The 20414-nt window shown below is 48.9% G+C and overlaps 1 protein-coding gene across 1 annotated transcript in view; it reads right to left on the bottom strand.

Moving 5' to 3' along the window:
- LOC144115144 (nose resistant to fluoxetine protein 6-like) overlaps positions 1-19305 on the bottom strand; it is a 68579-nt gene extending 49274 nt beyond the window's left edge. Inside the window, exon 1 of the mRNA XM_077649320.1 lies at positions 18810-19305. Within this exon, the coding sequence (XP_077505446.1) occupies positions 18810-19173 (364 nt within the window). The 5' untranslated portion in view covers positions 19174-19305. The remainder of the gene's footprint in view (positions 1-18809) is intronic.
- Between the last annotated feature and the right edge of the window lie 1109 nt (positions 19306-20414).

Genomic DNA, 20414 nt, shown 5'->3' with positions numbered 1-20414 from the left:
TCAGCAGAAGAGGCGCAGAAGGTAACGTGTACTACTAAAGATAACACCTAACACCATTGGCTCGGCTCGTATTGTATCGGATCGTGGGGTTAGCTTTGCCGCGCACCATGCATTAGCAAACATCGTGGAACAGGAAGATGAACTGCACGTTCCACCCGTGCAAGTGCGTTTCCATTCGAGCGGTGAGTTCAACGCCCGGTTCCTCGCTCTGGATGCGCTAAAATCCATAGATTCCGCAGAGGGCATTCTGCAAACTTTCAGCGCCGATAGCACGCGTCTATCGTCGCTTCTAACCATAGAGTCCAGAGAAGGAGTTGCGAAGGCGATATTTTGCCGAACTACATTCTGGAAAAATAAAAAGAAGTCTCACACTTGTCATCTATGTGCTGCTTGAAGAAGTGGCTACCTGCACACTGCTGGGAAAGAGCGCAGGTGCAAAAATGTAACCACAGCCGGTATAATATAACGATTCAGAAGATGATTTCATCAATTTTGATATCGCACCCCCCACTACCGCCAATCGGAAGCCAATAAAAAATTGCGAACGCGAGGCGCGGCGTCGGTTCAGCCAATCACAAACGGCGGGAAGTTTGAGAATGGATTGACATCGCTTTCAGAATCGTAATGTTATGCCGGTCGAGGCCTCTGGCGGTAAAAATTGAAAGGAGCACCTGTAACGTGGCCACGTTGTGCACGGAAAACAGCGGGCGCAGTGGTCAGTGGAAACACTAAGCAGCGTTCCTTAGCGTCTACCGGCGTTTCGCGTCTGGCGTCTCGACGCCACGCTTTGCTCCCGAAGTTGGTGATATCCCTGCCAGACGAAACGCCCGACCGACGTCTAGAACGGTGCTTAGTGCTTCGGCTTTCATATCACTACCGCGAACCGCCGCGCCCGCTGTTTTCCGCGATGAACGCAGCCAAGCCGCACCTGTTAGTTTCAATAATTACCACCAGCGCCCATGTCATTGCTTTCGCCCTGTCACATTCGCAGCACCATAGAGCGGAGATTCGTTCACGAGTTCCACACCCGCCGCGGTGGCTCAGTGGTTAGGGCGCTAGACTACTGATCCGGAGTTCCCGGGTTCGAACCCGACCGCGGCGGCTGCGTTTTTTATGGAGGAAAAAGGCTAAGGCGCCCGTGTGCTGTGCGATGTCAGTGCACGTTAAAGATCCCCAGGTGGTCGAAATTATTCCGGAGCCCTCCACTACGGCACCTCCTTCTTCCCTTCTTCGTTCACTCCCTGCTTTATGCCTTCCCTTACGGCGTGGTTCAGGTGTCCAACGATATATGAGACAGATACTGCGCCATTTCCTTTGCCCAAAAACCAATTATTATTATTATTCATGAGTTCCATGTTTGAGAACACTGCTGTCACGGCGCGCAAGCGCGGTACCACGAGTTTTTTTTTTATATATTTCGCAGAATTTCTTTTCAACGCACAAAAACTAATCTGAAGTAGATATCAAAATAAAGACAGGAAAATTAGAGGTTTCTTGAGACGTTCTACTATTTGACACTAGCATTTCTGCCCAAAATGCGATAGCTAGAAAGTTAAAGTATTCCCGGGTAATTTTAGCCACAGCTTTAAAATATACCAGGGTGCAAAAGGTGGGCGCAACTTCAACCACATTGCTGACCAATGTATATGTATATTAAGTCAGAATATTTTATTATTTTGTTAGTTTTGTAAATAAATTGAGAGAATTTGGTATAGGCTTAGAGCGGCGCCTTCAACAAGGCGCAGCGGGGTCCTCCTGTCCAAACGCGCCCCGCTCTGTTTGCTGAAGTTGGTTCGTAGAGCCGCGATAATCCTCATATTCTCATAACTGCCTGGCACTGAAGTGGGGGCTGCAGTTGGCGCCAGCTAATCAGCATCCGGATTCCCGAACGCTTTTCGCCCGCTGTAACGCTCCGTGATTGGTCGGCTCTTGCACGCTGTTTTATGTCACAGTTGGTGAAGTCAAGGGCGCGAGCCAGCAAAGAACTGCCCTTGCGCGAAAAAAGCTTTCAAAATTCCTTTATTTCTGGCGCCCGTTGTAGCTTTCACTTCTGTGCCAGCAGATTCTGAGGCGCAGAACGGGTGCTATCGCATGTCGCGCTCAATCGACGGTTCTAAACTTCCCGAAGCGTTTTCTTTGGTGTTTCTGGCGGTATCACAGCGGCTTGTTTTTCTTGACGTTCGCTTTGAAGGCCATTAGGAGACAGAACGATGTAAAGCACAGCGACCTTTAATGCGCCGTGTCAAAAATTCGGCTGCAGGGGGCAATTAAATGTATTCACTTCTAGTTGCACGTTATGAGCTATAGAGTTGAAGTAGCCGGCGGTTCGCGTGATATATATGAAGCACCACCTTGAAGCAACAGGCCCGGCTTTCCACCGATCTTTAACTACAGCATGTATGTTGCTGCTTGAATGAGCATGAAGCTTGAATGAGAAGCTTGAATGAGCTTGAATGAGAATGAAGCGCTCATGTGTGTTGTTTCTTCATGTGTCCGTCTTTCACCGCGCTGTTTCTTCCTTTAAATACTTGAATGAGACCGTTGACTTACTCCTTTCTTTAAGCGAATTTTGCGGTAGCCTATCTGGTCGCTGAATATTTTCCGTCTCCTTTTATTCTTTCTTACCCATTACATCGACTGTCTCGGACACGTACTGCTCCTTGCGCGGGCCTTTTCTGGCTGTACTAGGAAAAAAAAAAACGGGCTTCTACACGACACCTGTGGTGATACCGGTGTCAGGTTTTCTGGGCCGGCAATGCGTGTTCTCTGCTACCTTTTCTTAATTTCCGCTGCGCATACCTATCTCCCGATAAATCGGGGCTTATGTGCCCGAAAAAAAAAAGGCGAAATGGTTATGCCACCGCAGATAAAGAGAAGCTGGGTTCCCGTAATTATAAGTGGCGGGTATTTAATAACCGGACCTCGTTCAAGCCGTAAGCTGGCTCGAGTGCAAATGAAAAACCTAGGTACGTAAATTAGCTCACGATGTTCCTGCTTGTTTCCTTCCCCGTGCGGCACGCGTCGTTCTCTCTCCTTCCCAACGGGGGAACGTTACTGGTGTCAGCGAACGGAGGTGTCTAATCTGCCGGCTGTGCCGCTCGCGAAACGCGAACGAGCTACGCGCGCGCCGGTTCCCTCCACCGCGACCGTAGCACTTGGCCGCCGGATAGCGCGCTGGCTGGCGGCGCCCCCCGCGTGACGGAGCGCGCTTTCGGGAGCCGCTGAACTGGTTCGGCCCTACCTTGGCCAGATTGATGGATATCTCGCGCCGCTCGCAAGTGGGCTTTTTTGTTTCGCCCCGTCCCGTCGCTGGTGACGCCTTTGCTCGCGTTCTCTGCGCGCGCGGGTGGCCGAATAACGGCGCGCGAGTACGCAGCCCGCACGCTCGTCTCGAACCTTGGCAGGGAAGAAACACGGACACAGCGCTCCAGTTCCGCGCATTTCCGTGCCACCGCAAGGCCGCGCCGGTTCGGCTTTGCCTTCATGCGCGCTGCAGTGAAGCCGCCTCTAACGGATTGGGTAGCCTCGATCGGGTAGGGTAACTGATGAAAATGAAATCTTCAAATGCTGCTCACTGCCTGCACAACATGAGTATTCTATTCTAATTCTATTTCTTCATTCGCTGAGGCACCGCCGCTCCCTCGGAATCGCCGGGGTATTCTAGTCTCCGCTGCGAATGATAACAATGGAATGGAATCGAGTGTAAAAAAAAAAAGTGGCTATACTATAAAGGCCTAGGTGTATGTCGCAGTAATAATTTCAGCCAGGTTGCTAGCTTCGTCACTTTTAGCAAGCGCCGTGCATTCAGGCGCCTGTTCCTCCTGAAATTCTTCAGGGTGTGAAAATATAGAGTTGAGGTTTTCTCAAAGATCCAAAATGCTCTTTCAAGAAACTAGTACCGGGACTCATATTGTAACGATTCTTTTACAGAATCGTCTTTTTCCCCATTGTCATAAGTCAGCATCTTATTTACTACCGGAGCTTGAAATGTGCAGCGCTGGCTGAATGTTAGGCCTGAAGTTACAGGCTGCAACCAGTGACATATATCAGTGTGGGCAGAGAAAAAAGAAAGAAAAATAATGTTGCCCAGCCAGAACCGCAATGGCACAACGGGCTCGCAACAAGTGACAGTGAGTAATAATAATAATTGGTTTTGGGGGAAAGGAAATGGCGCAGTATCTGTCTCATATATCGTTGGACACCTGAACCGGGCCGTAAGGGAAGGGATAAAGGAGGGTGTGAAAGAAGAAATGAAGAGAGAGGTGCCGTAGTGGAGGGCTCCGGTAATAATTTCGACCACCTGGGGATCTTTAACATGCACTGACATCGCACAGCACACGGGCGCCTTACCGTTTTTCCTCCATAAAACGCAGCCGCCGTGGTCGGGTTCGAACCCGGCAACTCCGGATCAGTAGTCGAGCGCCCTAACCACTGAGCCACCGCGGCGGTGAGGCAAAGTAACAATTCAGGAAAACAAACCCGTCGGCGATGTCACGTAGGTGCGCTTCGAATAAATCGAATGTCTTCCACGCGCCAACACGGCTCTTTGTTAGAACAGATTCAGACGAATCGCACCTTCCAACAGTGAACATGCCTAGCATTGGTAAAGGCTGAGGAGCTCACATGTGTGTAAGTATTTTTTAATAAACAGAAAAAAAAGCTTATTTGATCAAGTTAACCTGCAAATTCTCTACGCTAGTTCGCACAGTTGCCTCGTAAAATCTCTTTTCCTCTCCTTCTCGCTTATTCACTCTCCAGAATTCCGGCAGCGTTGCATGAGGGAATGCGGTGGTTCACTGAAACAGCCCCGTCGAAAAGATGTCGACAATCGTCACTTAATAGTTTCTTGCTTACGCTGGACGACAAGTTTTCGACGCGCGGCGCTTTGCTCGCTTCGTGCCCTTCAAAGCGTATTATTTTCGTCAACCTATCCGTCGAAGGTTACGCTCCGCTGTCGTTAAAACTCTTCCCTCGAGCGAATACCGCAATGCCAATCGACTTTTCCGTCGAAGCAAGTAAACAGTCGCGGAAGAGCGCACGTGCAACCTCAGCGCGTGCCTCTGGTCAGCTTCGCGCTCGGGGGCGCCAACGGACCCTGGAAGAGCGGCACGTGCGTGCTCCGATGGACGATTGGCTCTGCCCGGTGAAGTGACCTCTGTCCTTGGCACTGCGCCACCGAGGGAGACCCCCACGCAACCTGGACGACGCTCCTCACGCGCCAGGGTGGCCTCTACTGCGGCCACGCTGGCTGCACCCGCTTCTCCAGCCGCGCGGGCAAAGAAACTGCCATAACTCGAGCATATGGTGGAGCAATGGCTATATACTGCTCCCAAACTTTTCTTTTAATGCGTAAGCATTGTATGGCTATGTTGGCGGTTCCATGTCATCACGAGCTTGTCATCACGATAACATTCGAACGAACTGAGTTATAAGAAAAAGAATGGATGCATTAGACAGAGCACCAAAAAATCTTGCAGGGGAAATCATCAGGCGCATGTGGGATAATTCATTAATTAGAACCGAAAATGTCCAAAAGGCGGGCGGGGCCTGAGCAGAAGTGGCGCCAAATTTGAAAAACGGGAAGTGTGGACGGAGCGAAGCGTGGCGCCAAATTTGAAAACGAAGAGTGGCGTTAAGTTTCAAAACTTGAAATGGGCAATGATGGAACTTGATTAATTTAGGCAAAGAGGGGCAAAGACGGGCGAGGAGGCGTCAATGCTTACGCTGTCCTCCAATGCGGGTGCCGCAGGGATCTCATAATTTTTTCGTTTTACTTTTGTCCTTCGATTTCAGCGTTGTCACACGCGCGTCTATGTCCGGAGGATGCCAATAGGTGCGTTAACACGTATGTCGATGCTGCTATGTGCGAGTCCGTAGATAGCGCTCGGCGCTCTTGCTTTTTAGACGCCACCGAAAGCTCCTCTTTGCTGTTTGACGTCATTTTAAGCAGTGTTCGCGAGAATAAACGACTTTACTATGCTTTTGCCTCTCTCCTGTCGGCTCGTTTCGCCATCAATAGAAACTGACTGATGGAAAAGGTGTGAAAACCGCCTAACCAGCTCGCACACAGTTAATGAGTTCATGATGATCTACTTCAGCCTATAGGTAACAGTATAAAGCGCGGTTTGTTGTTTTCGGATATTGAGCGCGCGTGTTGGTAAATGAATGTTTTAGAGTAGATATCCGTATAAATGGGCTTCAGGAAGAGGAAGCAGCAACAACACGCCACACGAAGAACGTTCTGCTCTTGATTAACCGTGTGCTCGGGATGCGAAACAGCGGAAAAACCTGGGCACTAAGGAGACAACAGTACAAATCGCGGACAGTGGCAAGTGCCCATTTACACACAGAAGAAAAGAATACACGTGTATTCAATGTCCGTAGGACCCCGATGATGTGGCAACACTTACTTGTCTGATATCAGGCCCCTGCAATGCTCAACAGCTGGTCTCTGTAACGTACAGAAACCGGCATTTCAGAGAAGTAGTTTAAGCTTTGGCCATTCACGGGAGGATAGCCGCGCCAGGATGTCATCAATAAGCATTTCGCAGGAAGAGCTGTTCTGTCTTGGTTAACAGCGGTTCCTTTTATGCGTCTTTCCTTTTCTTTTCTCTTCTCTTGGACATTTTTGCAAGTTGAAAGAGTTCATGGACTCACCAGAAATGAAAGAGGGGAGACAAGGAATTGTTCTCGCGCCAGAATAAATTTACGGATAGATTTTTCGGTGTTTTTTTGACTGAGTTTAAATAGTTGCTAGTCATCGGTTTATGTTGCCTCCACCTCAGTCCCGACTTTTTGCCCCGCTCAGCAATCCAGTCATGTGCAAACTAGCCCACATCGACACTTTATTGCAACTAGGTGTATTTCAAATAGTAATTTTCCGCCTCTACGCGTCCTATTACCGCCAAGAGGTCGCTCGGAATTTTTTTATGCGCAGTGATTCCTCGAAAGTAGTAGAATAACCACTCGCCGGCCGCCGAGCGGTGCATGCGAACAATACACTTGGTGCAACTTGAGTAGCGTCGACTGCGCGCACACGCTTTCTTTTTTGTGACGACTATATACGTTACCTATAAGAAGGAAATGCAGGTTTTTGCATCGGACTAGCATCTTTAATGGTTTTTTGGTCTCGTCAGCATCCAGCAGCAAAAGACCGCTCGAAGCTGTTTGCTCACTTGTCCTTCGGTTCGGCAGTGTATAATGCTAGCCCCGAGCATAATGACACTGCGTGGCGCAACAGGCGTTTGGCGGCTGCGCTCTTCTAAACATTTTCCTTCTCCAGATCTCGCTGCCGAGGCCGCACTGACGAGCGGGCAGGTGGCGCCATCTCGCACGAGGGGAGCCTCGAACGACACTTAATTACGATGATCCAGCTGAGGCGACGGTATAAATAACTTACTCGCTTACACTTTGCATTCTTTTGGCAGACTCTTCGCGTGCTCTTTCCGAGTGGTCATTGCATAGCTGAAATATGGACGCTTCTTCGCACCGCCGACACGAAGCATGTTACGCTTCACTGGGGCTCACCCTTCGAAGTTTTTCACCCGTGACCAACGAAGCGTGTTGTGAAGCATGACTCACAGAGGGAACTCTGTGCTGCCGTGCAGAAATGTCGGGAAGAATGGCAAGTAACAGAAGGCGAAATGCTTGCTGGTTTGGCTGAACAGAAGTAAGTAATGCTGAAGCATAAATCTAGAAGAAAAATAAATAAGTGAAGACTTGAAAGCTAGGGGAGAGCAGCCAACATCGCAGCTGAAAATTGCCCCGTGTTCTGAATGAAATCAGTCCAAGGGCAGAGAAACGTTTGGAGGACAACTTTGTTTATGCCTCCGAGCGACGTAGAGACAGCCACTTAATCGATTGCCTGGCTCATTCCGCCCCCCCCCCCCCCCCCCGCAATAAATTCCTGTTTACGCACTCCTTTTCCTCTGCCCATAATCCAGATGTCGTGGATACTGAAGCGTTGCGCTTGGGTAGCCAGCTGGGTCGGAATGTAGACACGCTTTCACGTGCTTTCCTTTGGCCACGTAAGCTCAGGCGATTCTGCACACCCGGTCCATATTGCCGGCGTCCTGCTTCCTTCTAAGGAAGCAACGGCGCCAACGACCACATCCATGAAGGTTACGGCTGCCTGCCAGGCAGGCGGGGGACTTGGCCGTACGACGGCGGGAGTCCCTGGATTCCGACCTGCATACAGGTTGGAATCCAGGGATTCCCGCCGTAGTACGGCGTTTATAAACGCACCGGACCCTCTGCGCGAGTGTAGAATGCAGCTTTTCAGCGGTCAGCACGAGGGGTGGCTGCCCTTAAATTTTGCTGCGTTTCGTAACCCCCGTCTTGCTGCAGCCTAATAATGTTCGTATAGAACTCAGCCTGCAATCCAGTGAAGCGAAGTGCCTTTAATATAGCTGCGGCCACGTTCTGAACGCGTTGTGTGTAAATCAGGTGAGTAGGGCAGCGAACGTAGCAGCTTCGTTTCAGATTGCAAAGACTGCTCATTGATGAAATGAGGAAAAAGTTCCCGCAGGCCCATGCATGTCAACATCGGCACGCTGCACGCCGGTTGGATGAACTGAACAGCGTGCAACCGTATCCTAATGGAATAATGTGCAAGGCGACGCAGACAAGATTGGACGCAGGAAAGGTGGCGCAGCGTCCTCTGTCCTTCGTTGTCCGTGTCGCCTTGCGCGGTGTTTGTAGTGAATGTGTTGCATTAACTTGGCCGCCATCGTGCCATTCTGTCGTGCTACCAAAACCACATAATGGCTGAAAGAGAATGGAGAGTCAAAAATCGTTCTTTGTTTAAGGTATCTGTTTGAGCAAGATAACGAAAAAAAAACAGAGTAACGGAGCTCGATAGGAAGACGAAAGGACAGTTGCGTCCATAAAAGTTATGGCACATAAAAATGGTGACAAAATACTACGCGGACAGAGCACAGCAGGGAGGAATATAGAAGAATAATTTCTCATTCGCATTTCGACATGTGCTATTAACGTGGCAGAAAAAGAAGTCTTACACCACCAACTTTTATTATTGGAAGGTCAGGAGAGTTTGCTGAAATTTCGAGTGACTATATATCCATTTTTTTTTGTGATAACCTATAGAAAGGTGCGCCTGTGTTCAGGACGAAAATTAAAAAAAAAATTAGCGAAGTGCCTCTGATAGGGTTGTTTTTATATTCCCTTTAAGTTTATCTGCTAGGTCCATTTTTATAAATCCCTTTCTCTTTATGCAGATAAACACATTATAGTCGGATACAACTTAAGTCTGCAGTGACCGCCACACAGAATTCCTCTGTGACAAAACGTAGCCAGTTGCTAAAGCTTTTCTTTTAGCTAAACAAGAAGTTAATCGCTAGGCGAAATTACAAGGTCAAGCATTCCGATGCCTCTTGCTTGTGTGATATGGTCAGGCATTAAAAAGCTGATCTCGTTTACTGTTGCGACTGGTCAGCGTAGCAATACAGGACGCTGCGGACCATAACCGCTTGTTACCAACTACTTTTTTTTTTAGTTGTATCCTATACGTTTCCCGTAGCCTTTTCTCGCTTTCAAGGGCCTGTCTGTTTCGATGACACCGTGTTATTCAATACATTTCACGGGTTTCAAACTTCGTGAGTTTTAAGCTCTTGGTTCTACACTATAGTTCCAAGCACTTCATGCCAGCGAGCGGCTGAAATTTTAGTTTCAATGCCTTTCAGGCGTCCAGGGAACGAACCGACTGGTGGCACGAACGTTTTTTAAAATAAAAATTTGGCTGTGCGTCATAAAGAAATTTGTGTGTTGAATATGAACCATGTTCACCGGGGAGGCCTTCACCGGTGTTTCGACAAGCTTAAACTCTTTTGGGGTCTTCCAGCAGGATTGGGACGTGACCTCAATAACGCGAGTGGTTGTTGGCTAGTTGAATGATCAGCTGCCCAGGTCTTACTTCTTTGCGACGTGCGATCTTTTTTTTTTGTTCTGTGGGATGTTGAAGTTTTCCTTTTCGTCGAATCACTGCCGATTAGTTTCGAAGGATCGAGGAAGCTCATCACTGTTGCTTGGGTGAACGCCAATGGAGAGACGCTGCGACATTTGTGGGTAGAGCTAAACAACTTTTGGACGCAAGTCTGAAGGAAACAGGGATGCACCAAGCATGTGTAGTGCGATGGCTAAAATTTGAAGTGCAGTGACTGAAAATTTTTGCTTTTTTTGTGTGTATCGTCTTCTGTCCTTTGTGCAAATGTTTCCGATACGCGCGTCTTCAAACCCGATACGCGCGTCTTCAAACGCGATCAATCATTTTGAATAAAACAGCATAGCCACGAAGCAATAAAGAGTTTGCTGGCTGCGAGTTTGAGCCACAACGTTGGCATTGACTTCGCATTTGCGCCCTGATTTAATTTTCAAGATAATTAATTTAAATTTTTATCGAACAAGGTGACGCTGCCACACTCTGCAAGTTTCTCTAGGACTTTCGAATCTTTGATTCACTGATCTGATTCATTTACTGACACGGCGAATCCTGTGCAGCCTGAAGGATGAGGTAAAGAGTGAAACAGTGGAGCATAAATTACGGAATATTTGCGCCATATCCGAAGCAGCTCATTAGAGATCTTGTTTTGGGACTTTCGTAGCAGTCGACGACATTGTGGCGAAGAGTGGTCTGTTTCTCTTTGCCTCCAAGTTTCAAGCAAGGAAAAGGATAAATACATGAAATGAGTTTTTGTGAAGAAAAAATGAAAACAAGGAGAGGCCGGGGTCAAGCTACGACGACGGGCTAGCTCGACACCGAAGTGCCTGGAAAGGGAGGGAAGGAATCCGATTGCTGTGGCGGAGACATTGGAGGAAGAGCCATCATCCGTTGAAAAGAGAACGACAATAAAGGCCCCGTAGAAACATGGGGGGGTGGGGTGGGGGGGGAGGGGGTTGGCAAGAGTACAGCAGAGTAATGAGTTTAACGGGACGTGAGGCGTCTCGACAGGAGTTAAACGTAAAAACGTAAAAGCGTAAAACGTAAAAACTCGCGTTCTTCTGTCGAAACAAGATGATGTTGGTCGTGTAATGTGGGGTAGAAGGGAGAGTGCGGTTGCAGTCTTTTGAACGGGTTGCGTGAATCGTCGCCACTACTGAGAACAGAAGGCCCATGAAAGTCGGTTTTCGAGTGAAAGCGTCAAGCTGGTTTAAATATCCGGCGGGGCTTCGAGATTGATTTGCTCCAACTCTACTGCCGTAACGTAAAGCTGAGCGCATATATTTCGCTGCCTTGCTGCGCCAAAGCAGATTCCAGATCAGATTTTGCGATGTCTCGTAAATGCTCCCTGTCCTGTCACAAAGCGTCACAGGAAAGCGCGTAGCGCGGAGCGTTCAGTCACTTACATTTTACGGCATTTCCTTCTTGGTAAGTACCCCTCTCGAAACTCCGCGCGCTGTATTCGCGTATGTTTTGTGCTGGGTTGTAAAACAATGCAGAGCCTTCGGCAAATAGAAAAACAAGCTCAGCCTAAGGGACGGTGCAGGGATGAATCCCTGCTAACGTTTGCACTAACCAGAGTCCACGCCCGTTTTCATGCACGCACCCGACTGGACCATGTAGATCGACAGAGTGCACTCGTGACGTGCGAAAGCATTTATGGTTCCCTTATTTGAATAACGAGCGTCACCGCCGTTAATTCACGGTACGTAGCTTTCTGGCTCAAGGTGGCTGCAACGCCAATGCCGCTCGTGTCGTGCTCTCCTTTGTTACCCGCAAATTTCCCCGCCTTGAAAAAAACGCCTCGGAATGCCGCCAGTTCCAACGGCAAAGGCCTGGCGCCTTGGCTGAGCGCACGAATATTGCACGTGTGCACGCAATGCACAGATTCGACGATTTTTTTTTTCGTCGCCAAAGCTCATGGCGCGAACTCCATTCATCACCTTCGCAACGTGAAGTGGTTGGGATTTGCGTCGCCGCATTACCTTATTTCTTTTTCTGAAGCAAGAAAGAAACAGCAAGTTGTCCAGATGGACCTGATTTGCTTTTCCGAAGAAATCACAATGTAAGGGTGACGAATCCGTGCGCAGGAGAAAAACAAACAAACATGCACATCTAAAAAAAAGAAAGAACGAATAACCTAGTCTGTACAGTGTTCCGAGGACCGTGAGTGATGTGACGAGTACGAAATGTTTTTCTAGCGTAATAGTAGCGTAGAATTTATTTTATCTTCAAACCTTTTATGTTTAAATGTTACGATCGCAGCTAAATATAGACCGTCGGTGGTAATAAGCATGAAATGCTTGTAAGCCTTTCCGGCCGGATTTCAGGAAAACTCTCTCAGTTCTTGTAATGCTTAATCCAGGAGCTGCCCGTCCCTGCTCTGCCGATTGAAACAAGAGTCTGCGGACGCCAGCCTGCGCTATACATGCGTACCTTGGTGCAAATTAGGAGACTGGTTAGTCGGAGTTGGTACATGACGTGTCATACGCAACAAAAGCACATACGAACATTAGACATGAGACGCACCATGTGCCGTCCCGGACTTTGTAGAGACAGGTGAGGACAACGATCAAGGAGAGTACCCGCTAGACGCGACCAAACGTATGCCGGCCCCGCTGTAATTGAGTGCCATTTCGTGCTTATTTCTGCAAACGAAACAGGGTTTTTATTTTTGTATCTAGAACAAGCTACTTATGTAAAATAATCGAACTCGCCAAACGAGTCTCGCACTTAAACGCGACAAACGCTTAGAGCTGCCATTTTGACCGAGATAACCTCGCCTTCTGTAGATTCTCAACGCAGCGGCACGCAAAGGCTGGAGCCGTACAACGCTACCCAGCACGCGGAAACTCGAACGGTGAACGGGTCATCTGCGCCTGATGTTAAGCGCGCCGCACATCACTCGCGATCCTTCCGCCACCTCGCGTCGACGAAGACGCACAGTCATTCTCGACCCCTTGTTATTCGCCACACGTACGTTATCGAAGAGGTGTCTAAAAAAAAAAAAACATTTTTGCCTCTACGCATATGCTAGAGGAGCTTTGTTCCGGTGGTGTGTAACGACAGTCAATAAGAATTTTGCTTTTGCCCAAGGCCAAGTGACTTAAATGGTTGTTAGCCCTGCCCCTCCCTTGCCCCGCCCAAGCCGAAGGCTCAGTTCCAGGGCCCGTTAACCGACAAGGCTCAGACCCTCCTGGAACACGTCACCACAGACGACGCAGTCCCATTGGCTAGCATGGTAACATGGCGCGGTTGTGGCTGGCCAGAAGGCCATCACATGACCCCGCAGTGGGGACAGCATAAGTTTCCTGTTACGACACACTACTGCTTCGACGAGGACGACTCCGGAAGCCCTGTAAAGCTTCGCTGGTACAGCTGTCTCCGTAAAAGGCCGACACGTATCGGAAAATTCTTCTGCAGCGCTAATTAACGCAGCCAAATTAAGGAATACATTATCCATGCGCAAACAATGTTCTATGTGTCAGGTAGCACGAATCTGTCTCGTTCCCGCGCAATTCGTGCCCTTGCTTTACAGCTTGGCGCGCGTCACTCCGGAGCAACCCTCTTGTACAGGCCTTCCGACAGACCCTCGGAGATGGGGGCAGTCAGACCAGTAACGCGAGGACACAGCTCGGGGCAAGGCTTCTGGTATACCTGATACCGATCATTCGGTATCAGGTATACCAGGGCAAAATCTGTGCTGCTCTCCCTCTGCTTCTTGGTCACCCAGCATGAAATCCCGGCGCAGATCGGTATCGCCTCTGCACCCGCATAGATCTCTCGGCATTGCTCGTAGACTTATAGAAAAGAGAAAGAAAAAAAATGCTACCGACCTCTGCATTGCTCGCTATTGAGAGCGGGTATAGCAAGGGTGACCGCGAGTGCACGAAGCCTCCGCACTGACGGTTTGGTGCAATTTCTGTGGCGCTTTAGATTGGCAGTCTGTTTATATATATATATATATATATATATATATATATATATATATATATATATATATATATATATATATATAATATATATATATATATATATATATATATATATATATATATATATATATATATATATATATATATATATATCAAGCGCTACTTTTCTGCAATGCGCGAGAGGAAGGAGGGGTCAGAACACCCTTTTTGCTGGGTTCGCGCAGTTTCACGGACCGCAGTTCGTTCCATGATATTCAGAAACCAGTCTCCAGTACAACCGACACTTGTGACTGTCGCGAACGCGCTTCCACACTCACTTTTTGCGCGCTTTGCATAAATATGACTCGGCCGACACCAACCTCTTTTCGATATAGCGTTCAGCTATATTTAAAGAGATCAGGAGTGGTTGCAGCGAAATATTAGTGCTGCTAACACACGAGAGACATCAAACTATGCATGCGGTCCTTCTCAAACCGCATCTCCTTTCAACCGAAGCGACGCGTTTCTGACTACTCTTCGAAGACAGGATGCATGCTATCGCGTTTAAGCGTATTATTGTGGCAAGGATGCAATGAAGCAGTTAAGCAGGCCACCTTATTTCTTGCTGTTTAATTTATGGCATATCGGCCAGTTGTTCGCATTACGTCTTAAACGCCCGTCGTGTGACCAATGAATAAGGAAAGCCAAATAATTCTGCGCCTCATAATACCTTTATTGTCCGTTTTTTTTTTGGTTTTGGCAGCGTTTCGAGGCCGTTCACCAACCGTAAAGCTCGCAGCGAAGGCTACTCGCGTTACTCACGACTGAGAGTAGTAATCCAAGGAGCTCGTAGAGGTCAGTTCCTACACGCGAAGAACTTAAACTTGAGGAATCATTCCGACAAAGATTCTGAAAAAAAACGGAGGATAGTTCGCAAAATTCCAGCTTCTCTTTACACCCCGGAAAACGGCTACTACGCGGCTCGTGTGCGTTTTTATTGCTGCCACGACGGCGTGCAGCATAGGGGCATCCAAACGCGGCACGTCGACGGAAAGTGAGACTGGTCGCTCGGCTGCGCATGCGTGAATGGTTTCGACACTGCACGCGGCAGGTTCGGTCGGTCGAGTTGCGCCATCTTAGGACGCGCGGCCCTCTGCGCTGCGCAGGCCTGGCGCAGAGCGCGCCAACTAGACTCTGTGCGGAATGCGATAAAATCTCGCCCGAGGCGCTCCCTGCGCGCCCGTCTTGTTGCTGCACGGGCCTCAGATTACGGGCCAGTCTGTTCAGAGACGAGAGCATATGGCGCGGCGCTTCACAATCCGCCAGTGATGCCTGTCAATAAAGACTCCCCCCCCCCCCTCTCTCTCTCCCAGAATGCCGCTGTGCAGGCCGACGAGCACGTCCTTTGTAGTCGCTCGAGTTTAAATCCTAGGAGCTTCACTCCTCAGAGCTTAATTAAGAGCTACGCAATTTATTTATTTTTATTTTTTTTTCTCGCGAGAACTAACTGCCCGTGCTTGCTCCGCAAGGCACCAAGAGTGGCAGTGCGATCGTTGGTCTTTTGCTCTCTATACAGGCAACCGTTGCCTGTTTGTGCAACCTGCCTCGGTGCAAGCACCGAGGAGGTTCGCACATCACGACTAGCTTGTATTTGCGGGTTCGATTCCGACAATGACGGTCGCATTTGGAACAATAGGAAATGCGTAAACTTCTGTGCGCTGAGATAGCATTGCTCGGTAATGAATCCCCCGGGTGCTCGAAATTAATCCGGAGCACTCTGCTATATGGCGTTCCTCAGAGCCTGCAGCAACGTTTGGGGCAAATAAGCCTATTAAATAACTAAAAGTAACGGTAATTAAGAAGGTGCTACTTTCAAAGACAAGAAAGCAGCATATGGGCGAATAAACTCGCTATATTTATAAAAAGCAGGCGGGTCAGATCTTCTATTTTGTTTCTTATTATTACCTTTTACGCGGGTTGGTTCCTTGGTGCATAAAGTGGTAATGCAGCAGTCAGGCAACGCGGTCTGAGCGGTTTTAATGGAACCAACACGAAAAAGAGAGACGGTGAGTGAAATCATTTGAACAAAAAAAAAACAGAGAGAAAACGTCATTATGAAGTTTTCGTACGCAGTGGGCAGCTGTCTGCTGGTTCCTTCCGTGATTTCGGCTTTAGAAGTAGCTCATATTTGGTTAATGCCATAGATCCCCCCTCCTTTCTTTTTTTGAGCCAGGTGAACTGTTTATTTCAGGGAGCATTCCCACAGCTACATGTCATTTCCTTCTCCAATCCTAACTCTTCTCGCGCATGGGTGCTCAACCCGATTCGATTCGAGTAATCGCCATTGTACAAGGTTGAACTAATTCACGGATAATTTCGTTTGCCTTTATTTCTCCACCGAGATTCGGATGAAATTATAAAGGTCTGATGAATTAGGTGACCACCGGTACACACGAAAATAAAGAGTAAAAGGTTCGTCATGCGTCATCCCATTAACGAGTGACAGGAAACCACTAACGACGACAAGTGGCCACGAGTGGTATCACTTAGAACTGGCCTGCGCTAGCCGTGGACGGTGCAGGGACTCGGATTCACAGGAGAAAGAGATATAGAGTTAACCCGGAGCTTCTATTGGTAACTTCAACTTCTGGGGCGGTGAACTGTTTATGCAGTGGAATCTGTAAGAAACAAACCTTGCGTGCAAAGCCACGGCCAACAATCTCCGCATGCTAATGAGGACAATTCCTCGAAAGGATGCCCCCTTTCCCTGCCGGTCCTCCTCCCCAGATACAAGAGAAAAATCTAAAAAAAAATTTCCTATGAAGATAGGAACCGTATCTGTTGCATACTAATTCCTTGCGACCTCGCGGTATTTCATCTCACTCCGCGATTTGTTTTAGTTTGCTGCCTTATCGGTTCTCTGATTTTATGAAAGCGGCTTCTGTGAGGAGAAGGCACTGAGGATCTGCGGTTAATCGTTCAGTTCAAGTAAGTTCAACGTTCTGTTCGCAGGCGAAAAATGACGTGTAGGTAATTAAATTCGTAATTGCGACAGCAGCCAGCTCTGCGTTCCACGAGGCACGAGCGCAACGGTCACCGACCATCTGCGGTGGCACTCTCGTACTTGTGTGGGAGCGCGTGAACGGTGAGCTTCGGAGCTCGGAGGCTACGTTTACTGGTGGACCTATGCTCGAAATCAACTACAACGGGTCATGTACTTGTGCTATGCGGACGGTGGCTCACACAACGCGTTTCAGAAGGCTACGTATAGAAGCGAGGTGTCAACGGCAAATGTTACGAGCTCCCGCAAGCACTGTTCGTGAGCCTTAAATGAGTGTGTACGTAGAGAAGTCACTGACAGCGTGTTTGAATGCAAGCAGTGGTATTGAGCAGTGGAAAATGTGCGCGCTATCTGCACTGCAATTTCTTAATATAAGTGTTCCCGTCTGTGCGTAATTGAAAAAAAGAATAAAAGCGCACAACACTGAAAGCACCTGCGTCCGTAAGCGTCGCGATCTGCTTTCCTACTCGCTGTTTTCGGGATATCCTTTCTGTTCTGCTACAATTATAGCTTCCGCTGCGCTCGCTTCAGCTGTTAGAGCTCGCACGTCACTGCCTCGATGAAGCTGGGTGCCAGACGCTTACACCAGCTTCGGCGTATGACCTTCTTTTGTTACACGCTGAAATAAGTGCCCGTGATGAGCGAGCTCTCTTGCGCGTGACACCTTTGAAATGGTGGCAATATATTAATGCCGAGTCATGCAAGTGCGAAAAGAGCAGTGTTTCATGGGGATTATCAATATTTGGCGGCGCATATGACGAATTATAAGTCCGCTCTCTTGCTAACGCGCTACAATGCTCGGGCGCCAACTCGAACGCACGCGAATAAAAAAACAACAATGACATGAAATTGACAACGGCATTGTCCGAGTTTCACACGAGATTTGAGCACAGTTTGGCGGTTTAGGCACGTTTGTTGATGACAACAACCTTACTGTCATGAAGTACTGTAGAAGCGCACCACCCTTCTGCCATACGTGTATAATAATGAGGGGTTGCAAACAAATACAGGTTACATGGTCTTTTTTTATTATTTCTCATTGCAGCGCTTCACATAAGTACGTCGAACACAGAAGCGGGTCGAAACGAAGAAAGCAGGCTGTTTGTGACAGAGAGTGCAGTGAATCTGAACTCTTAAAAGACGCAAAACGTCTCATTGCTGGTTCATATGAGAATTTTGTATAAAAAGCACTAAGTGTAGGTACTAAAAGACTGAATTTAAGGTCTGTGCATCTCCTCATCCTATTTCACGTTATATCTAATGACGAAGTGTTGCATATGCTGGGTGCCTTTACGAGTTGCAGTTGTGGGTACGCAAGTCTTTTGTCCTTTTCGTACTTCCCGTTCATTTGCGTTGCCAATCATGTTGTAGTAACCAATCAAGCCTACCAGCTGTTGCCGCCGGCATCCTGTTTTTCTAATGAACAACATGTGCTCGTACTAAAAAGGAAGGCTTTTAGTACGGGCGCAGGTTCCCAGTGAAATCGTACTCCCAGTTCCACCCGTTGTCACTGTCACTCTTTTTAAATTACTTTGTGTAGCTGCAGTAGGTTAAAGTTCTGTGGAAACTGGGTCCACGTTCTCTATTTTTGTTTTCAGATAAAAAAAAATCACGTTTTTTTAAATATTCATTTCAATTTGTGGGCTTAACTTTACGTAAAAAACAGCGCCTCCTGGGAGGTTATAAGTTCAAAACCAGGAGCAGGAGACGCGTGTGGTACAGGTACTATCTATTTTCGTCTACTTTTTTTTTGCTGCTCCGTACGCTAGTAGTTACGGCATCGATTTGTTGTCTCATCTCTGGCACAGAACTGCCAGCCCAGTAGGCGAATAACTGGCACCAGGCCCCCACAGAAGTGAGCGCCTGCCATGCCACTCACTTTTGATGGCCCACGGCTTGAGCTGCTTGACGCCGAAGATCATCTTGAATAATCCGTAGGTGCAGTCGCCGGTGAGGTTGAGCTGCGAGATGTCTCCCAGGAACTGGGGCGTCACGTGCTCAGTGATGGTCTTCATGAGGGTCTTGACGAGCTTCTCCTGCTTGCGCGCGTAGTACTTGTACGGGTTGCGCGGGTCGGGCCCGGGGTCCTTGGTGGTGGTCCTGACGGGCGCCCTGGAGCGCACGGTTCTGGGTGTCGTCGTCGGGGACGGCACGCTGGGTCGCGTGTCGCTCTCGGCCGGAGAGGCGGCTGCCGTGCCGAGCACCAGCAGCAGGAGGGCGGCGAGCATCACGGGGGGCCGCATGGCTGTCTGCTGCGTCAGGCTGCGGGCCGACGTGGGGCCCTGCGTACGACGCCGTAGAGTGAGCGGAGGAGCACCCGTCCAAGCGCGACCGATCGCGAAAGGCGACTTAGGCGGCGTTCACCGGGAGCACGAGTAAAAGGGAAAGACAAACGCATCGGAACTGCCTCTGATTGCCCTTGGACGAGAGGCTGGTCGCGCGCCGATCAGGAAAGGGCGTCCGGCGAAAGCCCCAGGGACGTGCCGCCGGCGGTCGCTGCTGGGGAAGGGGCAACGCAGACCTGTTCCGCTGATCGCAGCTGCCGCTCAGCTGTACAGCGTCACTGCTGTCGCAGCACAACCCTTGCCCTGGTGGCGCGGCCCGCCTCATTATGTAAGCTGAGCGAAGAGTCGACGACACCTCTGCACTGGTATCACGAGGAGCGCCGGCCTCCCGATCCCCTCGAACGCGGCACACTGTCGCCACTGCGGCCAGTGACTCTCACCTAGACAGAGAAGGGCAAGGCAGTATACGACCTGGAACGTAGTGCTGGAGAGAAAGGCTCTCCTTTCGAAGATTCCTTTGAAGAAGCTGTTAGGAAATTTCGGCGCGAACTCGTCGACACCAAAAAGAAAACGCAGTAACTCACCCGGTAGTACGCTAAAGCAGTGCTAATACAGGCTGTCCTGTTACCTGAATAACGCGAACGCTTACAGGCTTTGTGATTAAGCAGATTGGAGAACACTTCGAGTATTCAACAAGATCCGTTTCACGATTCACTGAAGCCTCAGCTGACCTTTTGTGCGTCATAAACAAAGAGAAAATAAAGACGTGAGTAGGGAGTAAATAACTTCCCCACTCCTGGGACGCGAGATAATCTCCATCAGTACAGAGTACACAAGGTAAAAAGGAAATGCTCTGATCACGTATCACGTTAGCCACGTAACACATTAGCCCATCTAATATCCGACTGCCTTATACATAATTCGCACTGCCTAGGTTTTTTTTTTTTTGCCGCGTGCTGCAGTGATGATGCTTTGTGCCGGTGCAGTGATGACGCTGCAAGTAACTATTGCATATTATAAAACAATATGTAAGGCGAGCCAAATTTACAGATACGCTAGGAATTGCTCCTCGCACACGAATTTACGTCACGAAGAGTGGACTGCAATGCGTGGTCCCTACCTTGCTCTGAAAAACACGACTTTCCCACTTCCATCTGAACTCGAGTTGATTGCCTGCCTCCATATTTGCTGCTGCAGAA

This window comes from Amblyomma americanum, chromosome 1 (assembly GCF_052857255.1).
Source record: "Amblyomma americanum isolate KBUSLIRL-KWMA chromosome 1, ASM5285725v1, whole genome shotgun sequence".
NCBI classification, from domain to species: Eukaryota; Metazoa; Arthropoda; class Arachnida; order Ixodida; family Ixodidae; genus Amblyomma; species Amblyomma americanum.
The sequence above is the reverse complement of the archived record's forward strand: the minus strand, read 5'-3'. Positions and strand labels throughout refer to the sequence as shown.